A 12,676-nucleotide genomic window follows, 5' to 3' on the forward strand; every position below is an offset into this window, starting at 1 on the left:
GGACTGCAGCAGCACTATGAGTGCATTAAAAACTCTTCCTTCCCAGGTACTGCAGGCTAAAAGTAAACATAACTTCGTATATAACCCAAAATGTTTGACTCACACATACAAGTTGGGGGAGTTGATATTTGACATATGAATAATATACTATTTCTCTCCCTCATCTTTAAGATGGAGAGTCTCCTACTTAAGAAAGAGCCTGCTCTCAATTTTTGCACAAGAAAAAGATGTGAGAAGATAGCCTAACACACACCTAGCTTCCCACTGTTCTACATTAATGCGTAGTTCTTGCCTAGACCTATTTCATTATTTTCAACAGATTTGTCAGAATGATCAAGATCTTTCAAGAGAATTGAAGTCAGTTACTGTTTTGCCTGTACAAAGAACTGAAAAGACCTCAGCTAATATTATCATGTTAATAATAACCTTAACTGACAAATCTGACATTTCAGAGGATGTTAAGAGAGTTACAGTTGGATTTTTGAGGTTTGTTTTGGTTTTTTTTTTTAAATAAAAGATGATATCCTGGTTTATTACATTTTGTAAGGGTTCCCTTTCTGAATGACTGTGTTCTTTCTCACTGTGATCTAAAACTCTAAGAAACTGAGCCTATGAGCCAGGAGTCAGGGTCATTATCTTCCACATTAATCAGTCCTGTCAGTTAAGTCTTAAGTTAAGCCTTTAAATACTTCTTTTCACACTAGAATTCCATCTCACCCTTACATCTGTTGGGTATTTAAAGCCTGCAAAAAAATATGCTACTCTCTCACTAGAGAATTAAATTAAAAACACAGGCCTTGCATACCTTTATTTTGATTTTAACTCTGCAAGACAGTTACCCTTGCATATGTTTAAAATGCAGTTGTGCTGTTCCTTAACAGGAGGCAACATCTGAATCACTAATTAAATTGCTAATCACAATTTCAAAGCCAACAAGTTACATTCATACAAGTAAATTTACCAATTATGTAAAACTATAAGATGTTAATAAAACTTCACCATATTATATTTAAGGATGATAAGTGCTTCTTATTACTAAAGAAATTTTCTAATGCATTCTTGTGCAGGTAGATTAACTCTTTTTTTTTTTTTACAGTCATATCTTACGAATTACTGAAAACCATCTGTGCTTTAAAAGGGAGAGCCTTGTGACATATTAGGAGCATCCATAAACATTCCTGATTGAGTACCAATCAATAGGATATAAGCATCCTGCACAAGAAGTAAAAGCACCTCACTGAAGTACCAGCCTTCTAAAACTTAAACAGTGTAAAAAAAAAGTGTATTTGTAAGTTGCCTCAGAAGAATCAGTATGCAGTACTTCCTCAAAGCAGTCACTCTTAAAACCCTTGGGGACACCTACTTGTCACAGAATAAATTATCTGGCTAATATCCAATATTACAGTATACATCATTGGGCACCCAGGAGACAGACATTAGAGAGCACTTAGCTTCTTCAGCCTTGCAGGGTGGTCCTTACATAAATGACTTTGCCCAATCATAAAACATAACTGATGTACTTACTTTGGAGTTTTCTAGCAGCACCCTTTAATCCTAAAACATTTACAGAGCACTGCCTATTTTTTTCCCCAAAAATCGCAGGTCCCAAAGTACAGCACAAAAGAAAGTACAGAACAGGTTTTTTCTTTTTTTTTTCACATGAACATAAGGTTTTAAGATATTCAAAGCAAATAAAAAATATCTGAACACTAATTTGAGTGTTCTCCAACACTAAAATTATGTTGTTTTAATAGAAACTATTGGTGAATTCAGTTCTCCCACAACTCTAACAGGAGCTCTTCTATTCCAGTTACTTAACATAAATAGCCAAGTTTGCATCCCACATGCAACACATATATAAAGCTAGAAAATACATGCATCACAATTACACTACAGCTCTCTGAAAAATAAGAGACTTCTCAGAGACATTCACTTCAGTTCACTATAGCAAATCACAGTCACTGGCAAGCTGTAGCACGAGAAACCTGTTGACTCTGAAGTTGCAAACCAAATCAATGCTTTACATTAAATCAAAGAAATCCAGTAAGCGATATAGTAAAGCTAAAAAGAAAATTCTTTTGCATGCTTGGAATTCAGATTTTTTTAAAGCGACATCAAAGAATGCATAATATTGAGAGATCAAGGAAAATGTCTTTCATTGAAAGAAATGTGAAGGATTTCTGAAGACTGACAGGGTTTCACTCAACTTGCAACAAACAGAGAACGAACGAAGTGCAGAAGCGGAGCACTCCGGAGGACAAGAGCCACCTTACAGCGGCAGGTTTCGTAACTGATGAGATTCGGGTCAGACTGGGTCTGGTGTTCACGCACTCCGCGCAAGGCGCTCCGGACGCACCATTTACACAACTTACCGCCTTATTTAGCGGACCTTCCTGCCGCGACCCGCACTCCAACACCTCCCACAGAGCCACCCGCTGCGCCCCCCCGCTCCCCCGGCTGTGAGGCCCTGCTCCCCCTGCCCGCCCTCTCGGCACTTCTGACAGCGGCAAGGTGAGAGCGGGCAGGCCCGCCCGGCGCACGGTTCCCGGGGGCAGGAGGGCTCTGCCCCAGGCGGCACCCGCGAAGCTCCCCACCCCCGCCACCCTGGGCTGGCCTCGCCCCGGCTTCAGCGGGGAGCGGAGCCCAACGGCCGCAGCGCGCGCCCCCACCGCAGCCCTTCCCGCAGCCACTGCCGCTCACGCTGCGGGGCGGGAAACGGGGAGGAGGAAGGGAGAAACGCGATTCCCTCTTTCACCCCCGCCACCTTTTAACGGCTGGCGACCCGCAGGGCGGGAATCAGCTCCCGCGGCCCAGCCCGGCGGGCCCCGGAGGTGCGGGCCCGGGGCACCCCGGGCGGTCCTCGCCGCTCAGCGGCGGCAGCGCACCGGGAACTGCCCAGTGGGAACTCCCTCCTCCCGCCGCTGGGAATTAAAATAAACATTAACAAAAATTGGGAGAGAAGTGAGCTAAGTTGAGGCTGCAGCCCAGCCCCGGCCGCCCAAGGGACGCCCTCAGCGAACGGCACCACCCCGCCAGCCGCGGGGCTGCCGGGGGAGCGGGCCGGGCGCGGCTGCCGGTTGGCAGGGTTGAACTTACGTCTCGGAATTTGTTCCACTGCCCGACCTCCTTGTCGTACTGGGAGATGGTCGTGAGCCATTGTTTATCGTCCAGAAAATTGCCGCTGTCCGGTCTGCCCCCGGCCGCCGCCGCCGCCGCCAGCGCCGGGCTGCACCAGGCTGCTGCACACACGCACACGAAGGCTGCTACCTTGAGCATCTGGGCGAGAGGAGAGAGGAGGAGGAGGGAGGGGGGTTACCCACACCGCAGTCAAACCCCAACCCGGTGGCAGCCGGCGGGGGACCGGGACAGCCACCCGCAGCGGGCCCCCTCGCCCACCCGAAAGCGGCAAGGGATGCGGAAAGGGCAGCGGGAAAGAGAGCGCTCGGGTGGAAAGGGGAAAAAAAAAAATAATAATAAAAAAAAAAAGGAGGTGGAGGGCAGTGAGGGAAGCGGAGGCTGCCCAGCCCGTCACCTTGCTGCAAGCCCCGCAACCGCGCTCACTCGCCGCGGCCGGAAAGGCGGCCCGCTCCCTCCCGGCACGCGCCGCCGTCTGCAGCCCTCCGCCCCGCGGCCCAGCCCCGCGCTGCGCTCCGCCCCGCCCCCTCGCCCTGCCCCGCCCCGCCCACGGAGCGATCGGCCGCCGGCGGCACCGCGCCGGGGCTTAACGGCCTGCGAACGGGCGGCGGAGGCCTTCCTCTGCCCAGCCGCCTGTCCCGGAGCGGGCCCGCATCGCCGGGCAGTGCCGGGGCAGTGCCAGCCTCTGCCCTCCTGCCCCCGCCGCCGGGAGCGCCGGCATCTCCAGGTGCCGGTGGAAGCTGCTGGAACTTTTCTACAGTGGTGCTGGCACCTCGTACCCCAAGTTAAGCCTGCGAGAATCCGTAGGCAGATACGATCTTTAGAAACTCCCGGTAATTTCCAGATAAAACTTCCGTTACGGGAAAGGAGGCACACAAGCTCTCAAAGCACCTCTCGGTGCTGGTTTAGGTGCCTACTGACATTGCGGTGCCACCCGTGTTGAAGAGTCTCTTTTGCAAGAGTCATGCGCTTTTCCCCCTCTGTCTGGCTTTTTGTTTTTTAAACTGCAGCTGCATGTTAACTCAAAGCCGTTGGTGACATTGTGTTTCTTTCCCAAATTAGTTAAATTTAATTTAGAAATGAGCAAGGTGCATAAATAGTTCAATTACCTTTCCAGCATGGCTGACTCCATATTTAATTTTGAATTCCATCTGGCATCCCGTTGACCTAACTCATCTAATTTTGTCATGTTAGCTTCATTCCCTAGACTTGAGTAACACTCTGCTATTTAGGCATGTGTTGGCTGTAGGTCGCAAGGTTTCGGTAGTAGGAGAGGGACAGGGACTGCAGGGGTGGCCTCTGTGGGAAGAGCTGTGGGGCTGCCGCGTGTTGGGGACAGTGGGTTCCTGCCAGCTCCACAGTGGGAGTGCTGGCACTGCGGGCCACAGGTGAGCCCAGCAGCAAAGCCAGTGGTGCTGCTGTGAAAGCATCGCTCAGAAAGGGCAGAAAATGCTGTGTGGAGACGGGAGGTGGGAACAAAGAGAGAAAGAAACGAGGGAATGCCAAAGTCAGAGAGAGGAGGAGGAGGAGGAGGAGGTAGAGGTGGAGGTGGAGGTGCTCCTTGGCAGAGCACTGAAGGCCATGGAAGACCCACGCCAGAGCAAATGGATATATCCAAAGGAATGGTGGTTGAGCCCATGCCAGAGCACATTTTCCTGAAGGACTGCAGTCAGTGGAGAAGCCATGCCAGAGAGAGGAAAAGCATGAGAAGGAAGGAGCAGTGAAGAGAAACCTTTACATAGTGACTGTACCCCCTCTCAATTCCCCCTGTCCTGGTCAGGGAGGGGAGTTTAGAATGAAGTTGAGCCTGGGAAAGAGAGGAGAAAAGGTGTTGTTTTAATATGTGTCTTCTTGTTTCCCACTACCCAAGTTAGCAATAACATGTTTATTTTAATTGGCAATAAATTAATCTTCTTCAAGTCAAGTCTGTTTTGTCTGCAATAGTAATTGGTAAGCAATATCCCTGCTTTTATCTTAACCCATGAGCTTTCTCATTCCTGTTCTTCCTATTTTCTTCCCTTGTCCTAAGGGTGGGAGAACTGAGAGCAGCTGGGTGGAAGTTTGGTTGGTGACGAAGGCTAACCCACCACAAGGTTGCTAAGTATGTTAAGAGAACATCACACTCCTAGCGTAGTATCTGAACGTATTTTCCATGGTTAAAATTGAGAGTTACCTTCAGACTTGAAAGTAGGGCCAAGTCCATCACAAGATTCTTAGATCTGACAAGCAGAAAAATGCCACTTCATGCGAAAAGGGAAGTCAATATGAGATTGTAACTGATCTTAGCAAGTTTTGAGTTTGGTTGTAAACTGTTAACTACAGACAGATGGTAAAAGTATGAATTAAATCTGCTAACCTGCACCTTCACTACATAATACATGCCATTTTGTCCCTAAACCTGTATCACTAAAATCTATAAGAATCTTGTCACCAGTCTGACAGATAGAGAGGTTGATTGCGAGATTAGAATTTATGTGCCTGACTCTGAAAATGCTACCTATCCAGAATGATATTGTATTCTCTAATAAATGAATCATAAAATTCAAAGCAAAGGGATAGAGGGACTGCACAGAGGCTAAATAAGAATCAATAAAACAGTCATGTTATTCTCAGGGCGGGTTATAGAGTCAGTCCCTTATACAATCACTCTCTGACAAGCCAGTTTGTGTTTGTCAGTCTTAATGTTAATTTCCTACAAATCGCTTTGCCCTTTGGCAAAGAAGAAATTTCTCTACAAACCTAATGTTTCACTTTTTTTTTTTTTTTAAGAATCACTTATTTAAACTTTTAAAAAATCATCCCAGTCCCCAAATTCATAGTTTCATTTAGCTAGCAATCAAGGTAATCCCCTTTGGTTTTGCTTCATCTGTGTTTCCCATTTTCACCCAGACAATATTATTCAGTACTTTTAACTTCTGGTGCATCTTTCCATACTTAGAAAAGGGGAACAAAAGTGGCTGAGATTTGCATTCAGAAAAAATCCTTAGAAAAGGGAGCTCTGGTATGGGTTGGGTTTTACAAAAGTTTCACTGCGGTTTGTTTAAAAAGTGATCTTCCACACCTATGACTGCAGTTTCTACTGACAACACATACTAAATGATCAATTATATGTAATTTTGCCTGAACCAAGCTATTCGAAGCCTTTAATAATTCTAAATGTATTCCTTATAATTTTAAGCACTCTGATCTCTACATAATTGGTTTAAGAGCCTCATTCTGATCAAGGACTTTACACGAGTTGGTAGTTCCATTTATTCAAGCACACAAAAAATGATACTTGATTGAAATGGCATTTTGAAGATATAAAACTAAGACGTTTTCTTCTTTTCCTGAATAATTTCACTGCTCTTCAAAGATTAAATTTATGTATCATGAGAATTATTCTTCCCTTTATTTTCAACGTACATACATTTCTCACAGAAAATGTATCTGTATGGTTACATACCAATGTGCCTAACAACAGCATCTTTAAGATGTGACAGGGAATCCAGTGCTGCAGTGTTGATAAGAGAATAATACTTGGTAGCAGGTACATAACTTTAAACTGGGAGTTTAGCAACTCTGACTAGTAGCCCTTTTCATCATTGTCCAGTTAAGAAACATTGCTGTTATCAATTAAAAATTGTCTTTCTTCTCAATTTCAAAATATGATCTATTTTCCAACTTTTCAGTAACATACATTTTTCAAATATTAAGACTTATTAGCTTAAAATCCTAACTATTCAGATTGATTTACCTCTGACTAACTGATGGAGCCTACAGGGAGATAGCAAAGAAGATGGTGTAGCTGGTAATATACTTGGAGAAGGTTACAAGATTGTCATAAACAATATGGATGTTGCATAAGGAAAAGGATGAAGAGATGGAAAAAAAAAGAAAGAGTATACATGTAAATACGTATTTTGTATATACATCTGTATGTTGTATGTAAGGGTGTTGGAATTATGTAATAGATGCACCAAGAGATACATTAGAAGAAAAGTTTGTAGGTTAGTGATAAAACAGAAGGGACTTGCTGAGAAATTACCAGGAAGTACAAATGAATTTATACCCTGAACACTGTGTCTCAAAAGTGTTTTGCCTGCATCCTGCAAATGAAGAATAAGTTCATTCAGGGCACTAAAGTGCGGAGTTAAGTTTGTTCAAATATAATAACACAGCCTTTGCACTTAAAATAATTTTTAAAAATTACGCTGAAGGGAATCCCAAGGGAACATCTACCTATCCCATTGCCCACAAGCAAAACCAGATACACCTTGTCACTCCTGGCAGATGTCAATCTAAATTTATTTTTAGAGCACAGAGTCACCATCAGTGGAGTCTCTGTCAGTGATGGAAACTCCACACTAATCTATATCAGTATCTTTTACTAGTCTAACTTCAGAAGAGGTTTCCAATACCTGAAACAAGTTTTTCTTGTTGCAATTTAAGCTTATAACTTCTTATGGTGAATCGTGTTCACCAAAAGCATGAAGAACAAATTACTGTCTTCCTCTGTTCAGCAGTCTCCTCTATATTGTAAACTATTGTAACTCCATGCCATATTTCCTCCCTGTGATATATTTATCACCATATTTTTAACTCTATTCTTTTATTCTTACACCTTGATTTTGAGACCTCTGATCACTTTCTCTGTTATCTTGTATCTCCCAAATCAGGCTACCTGTTTTTCCATCTTCAGTGCCTAGAACGCTGGAACACCTTGTTTATGCATTCCCACAGAGCAGAAGGATTACTTCATATGATATGATTTGTTGTGTCAAATACATGCTGACTGCTATGCATCTTTTTGGTATCTTCTAGACACTTAGTAGTAGCGTACCGAATTACCTGTCCCTGTATTTTTTGGAAATTGAGAGTAGGAAAACAGGAGTTTCATTTTCTGACCCTTTTTCAACCCACTCTTTTGAAGGTCTCTTTTTTAAAAAACCCTTTACATTTGCCTTTTTACAGTCATCTGGTACCCCACTTGTTCTCTACAGTTTCTCAAAAGCAACTGCTCTCAATTCTGAGATCCTTTCAAACAATTTTGTCAATGTTCAGGGGCAGAGTTCATAAGATGATTAAAACAGTGACATTTTTACAAAAAAAAAAAAATTACAAAATTGAGTTGTTAGAGTTGTTACAGACAAAGTTTTATCTAAGCCCTTTCTTTTTTCTTGTCATTGTTGTGATAGCTGTGCTAACCACATACATGCCATTGAGGTTTAGTATATAAGTTTTAAATGATTGTTTCTTCCATTTCTCTGCTTACTATATTCTTCCTCCACAACAGGGCACTTCCCTTTCTTTTACCCTCTTTATACTAATACATACTATGTTCGTAGTAATTTCTCATTAACCTTGATGTCTTTTGCTGTCTGCATCTCAGCTTCCCCCTGGTTTTTGGCACTTGTGTCTTGAACTGCTTTGAAATAGTCCTCTCTCACAATCTTCCTTGACTTTCATCTTCTACTTCAGGCTGTTGCAGACTTCAAGATTTAATAAACTTCTATGTCTTCTATGACTTTCCCTATTCTTCTGCTATTATTGCAATTTGATCCTTAATATTTTTCCTGCGGGGTACATGCTCCAAGGTGTTCATACTTCTCATTCTGCATGAATATGATTAGATTGCTAAACATCTGTGGATCTCTGCTGACACAGCTGCTGTCAAAAAGCCAGAAATCACAAAGATCCAGAGAGCATGGGGGCTCAGGTGATCAGCATTAACTGCACGTCCATCTGTCCATCGCATGTCCATCTATTGACAGCTTACATACCCTTCAAAATAAGGCATTGATGAATGGGCTTGTCCAAGGTCAGAGGCAGAAGACCATCTGAAGATAGGTCTGAGCAAAGTCCTCACAAGCTTAGAACTTAAAAAGGGAACATCATCTTACTGGCGTGACATCTCTGACTGACATCTAATCTTTTCGCCATTCTATATAGCCCCAACCATCACCACAGATGCAACGGGAGTTCATATAGATAAATCCCAGAACTCAAGCCTTTGAAAATAGGAGAATTTCATGAGGTTTGAGTTCCTCTTAATTCAAAGCTTTTAAACACAAAAGAATCCGGCTTTTCATATAATACAAGCTGCAGAAATTTAACTTCCACACCAACCTCAGCAGCTCATGTTTGACCTAGCCTATTCAAGAAAAATACCTTGTCTAGATAGGAAATCTTCATTTTTCACTTTGACTATTGAATATTTTCAGTTGTTGTCATTGTCAAAGTTAAGGTTATATCTCTAGGAAAGCATACAATGAAATTTTGTATTTCCCGATGTTCAAAAATTCAAAACTCTCTTCATATCCAGTGAACAATTAAAACTGTATGTTAAAATTTAGAACACAGTAACATGCAGGGTCTCGATGCCAAGGACAATCTTCTATGTCTGCATGTCAAATCTTTTAGATGCAGTTTATTCATTATAAACTGAAAAGTCTTTTCATCTGGCTCTTCTCTGAAGTTCCATAAAAAGTCAGAATCTTTTCCTACCCAGGAGTTTTGTCAGGCATACATCATAGCTTCCAGAAGAAGGCAAACATCTCCCTGTGCCCTAGTCCCAGACACACCCTTTAAAAAAAAAAACATTTTATGCAGTAGATATGCTGTGAACAGAACAGCCATAACATTGTTAAGATGGATGGACCCTTCACAATCTCCTTGAAAAAAACCACCATCCTAGTTTTGGCATCTCTAGCTATTTTATATGTGTGTTATACAGAAGGATTCACCTTCCATAGCTGAGGTTGGATTTTCAGATTTGACTCCATTTAAGCACCAAAAAATATCGGGCAGCCAGTAGAGCTTTGTGTGTTGGATGGTAACCTGTTTTAACCATCTCACACCATAAAATCTCAATAGAAGAAATTTAGAAGTTGGGTAGGACATAGGTACCCTTTGTGCGCTTTGACTTCTCTAAATTTCTTTCTTATTAATAAGATAAGAACATTTGTGTGTTCAGGTTCCCTTATCAGTAGAGTGCACTCAACTGCCACCGTATTCCCTTGATTCTATTCTGTTACTTATCATTCAAGACATTCTTTGGAAATTCATATTTTTGGCTTTAGTGAACTTTGTCATTAAGAGTGTATGTATTATGAGCTGTATGATGTTTTTATTCAGTTGTGTGATTTTGTTCCTTCAATCTCAAGAGGACAAAAACTGTTTACTTGACAGTTTTCTATAATTAATTATCCTAGAAGTTTGAGTAGGTCAGCAGTTCTCTAATTCATTCCCCCCTGTTTTCCGAAGTATATAACCGGATAAGGTCTTCCATGCATGTTTCTCATTCTCAGGCAAAAATGAGAAATAAGTATAAGCAAAGAGAATTAGCTACTTCTGCTACTTTTACCCACTGAAAATTTCACATTAGCCCAAATTCATTGGTCAGAAATACAGAGGTACAGTTTGAGTTATGCTCAGCAAAAGGTACTGTGGATCAAACTATGAAGTGAAATGTATATTGTTGCTGAGTGACCTTATTTCATCATGGATTTTCAAGTCTGAAATAAGTTATAAGAATCATTTTACCATCAATTTGTATAACTTATCTGAACAAGTGTTTCTAGTGCACAAAAGTACGTAATGAAGTACGTAATGAAGCTGACTTTTACAAATCCCAACCCAGGTAGTTGTCACCCAGGTTAGGTCTTCATTTTTTTGAATAAGAATGAAACTAACATGGAAAAGTATCCATGCTACATATCTGCAGGAATTTTTTTTTCTTTTTTCATTTTCTCTTTGAAACAAGCTCTCCTGTTTTTCCTTACTGTGGAGATCACCAGGATCTCTTAAGAAATATCTCTTCATCATACAGTTTGAAAAATCCATGAATTATTCTCATCATTGTGGTTGATTAAACAGGTAGGGGTCCTTTTTGATTCTTCATTTCCCACTTTTTCGTCCTCCCTGACACTTCTGCACAGCTGGAGATTTTCAGCCCATTGTAGCCTCCTCATCTTAGTAAAGTTCTTTTGGCATGCTAATTAATCTCCTTTCTAATGTTTACTCTCCCTGACCACAAGCCATTGTCTGCTTTTACATCTTATTTTGAAGAGACAGGGTTCTTAAAATTCTTGAATGTCTCTCTTAACAATAGCTCTAGCCATATATGTGACAAGCAAGAAAATTATTTAATGACAAATAAAATTCTAACATTAAGACATTTTTCATTTTTTTTCAACATTCTACATGGCTCTACTTTCTTTTTTTTTTTGTGCAAAACTAAGGATTTTTTTTTCTATTTTACCACAATACTAATCAAAATGGCAAAGTTTACTTAAATAATTAAAAGATTTCAAAATCAAATTTATCAAATAGAGAAATATTCTGCTTTATATCAGTTCATATTTTAGCCTTTTTTGAAATCTCATTTATTAGGAAATGAATGCTTTCCTGTGAAATGTTTTACACATGATACCCAAAGCACTGGATACAATACAACATAGCTGGTTATTATATGTTGGACACTGATATCTATAAAGCTATGTCTTCTGAATATAACACATATTATGACACATTTCTAATGTATCCACTTATATATTATTGAGACTGTTACAGAGGATTTAACAAAATCTAAAGAATTGTAATAATGTCTAAAAAAATGTTGATAATAAAGTGTCATTTGTGAAAAAAAAAAAGAAGCTAATCTTTATCAAAACATTTTATGTGAGAAATAAAAGAAACTAGGCATACGTTTTTGGAGAGCAAAGATGGGTAGCTACAAAGTACTAATAGTTACTGATTTGGCCTAATCACATGTTTCTGAAAGATGGAAATAGAGACCATAACTATTTAAGGGAATCAAAGTCTTCACAAAAGCAAAAGCTAAGCTAATCAAACATAAGAACAATCTTGCCTCTTTCTTCTGTCAACAACTGGACAAAGGCCTTCCCCCACAAGCATTCTGAATCTTATAATGATGACAGGTTGCCTTGCAATACTTTATTGACTAACTGTAGGCTGATTAATTAACCTATGGAATTAGCTAGCCACAGTGATGCAATTTTTAGAGTTTGGTTGAACCTACCATGCATCATCCACCTAAAAATAACTCTTTACCTTGATGTAAATCTGGAGGACTGCACATATTAAAGACAGTTTTGCTCTGGGAGTTGGGGAGTATCAGTATGAAGATTTATTGATACAATCATAATTGAAAAGAAAATTTTTACTTTGTTTAATTATCATGTAAGATTTTGGAGCAAAGTGTAAGCATTAAAGGAATCTGTGTTACAACAGGAGAAGAGGAATCTTACTTTTGCAGTCAGATCACGAAACACATCTATTCTTTGGCTCTGTTTCTATCCCTACATCAGACATTTCAGAATTACATGGGTTTACTTCACTGGCATATTTTTCTTCTTCAAAACTAGATCTTCTGTTGGAGCCAAGTCCATTTCTACTCAACTACGTAATTTGACAAGAGTACACATTTGTGCCCATTATATTAATTTGTTTTGGGCCTGTAGGCATTATTACACATGCTGTATGTCTTACCTTGTTACCAAATCATTTAGAGGCAAGAGTTGTGTACAATTTATTTACA

At 40.9% G+C, this 12,676-nt stretch overlaps 1 protein-coding gene across 1 annotated transcript in view; it reads right to left on the reverse strand.

Annotated features, from left to right (window-relative positions):
* Positions 1–3,618, reverse strand: part of SPOCK3 (SPARC (osteonectin), cwcv and kazal like domains proteoglycan 3) — a 198,968-nt gene extending 195,350 nt beyond the window's left edge. Inside the window, exons 1-2 of the mRNA XM_086746456.1 lie at positions 3,533–3,618; positions 3,097–3,276 (exon numbers count right to left, since the gene is read on the reverse strand). Of these exons, the coding sequence (XP_086602582.1) occupies positions 3,097–3,276 (180 nt within the window). The 5' untranslated portion in view covers positions 3,533–3,618. The remainder of the gene's footprint in view (positions 1–3,096; positions 3,277–3,532) is intronic.
* Positions 3,619–12,676: the final 9,058 nt, after the last annotated feature.

Source organism: Chlamydotis macqueenii, chromosome 4, assembly GCF_036417535.1.
Source record: "Chlamydotis macqueenii isolate bChlMac1 chromosome 4, bChlMac1.mat, whole genome shotgun sequence".
In the NCBI taxonomy this organism is placed as follows: Eukaryota; Metazoa; Chordata; class Aves; order Otidiformes; family Otididae; genus Chlamydotis; species Chlamydotis macqueenii.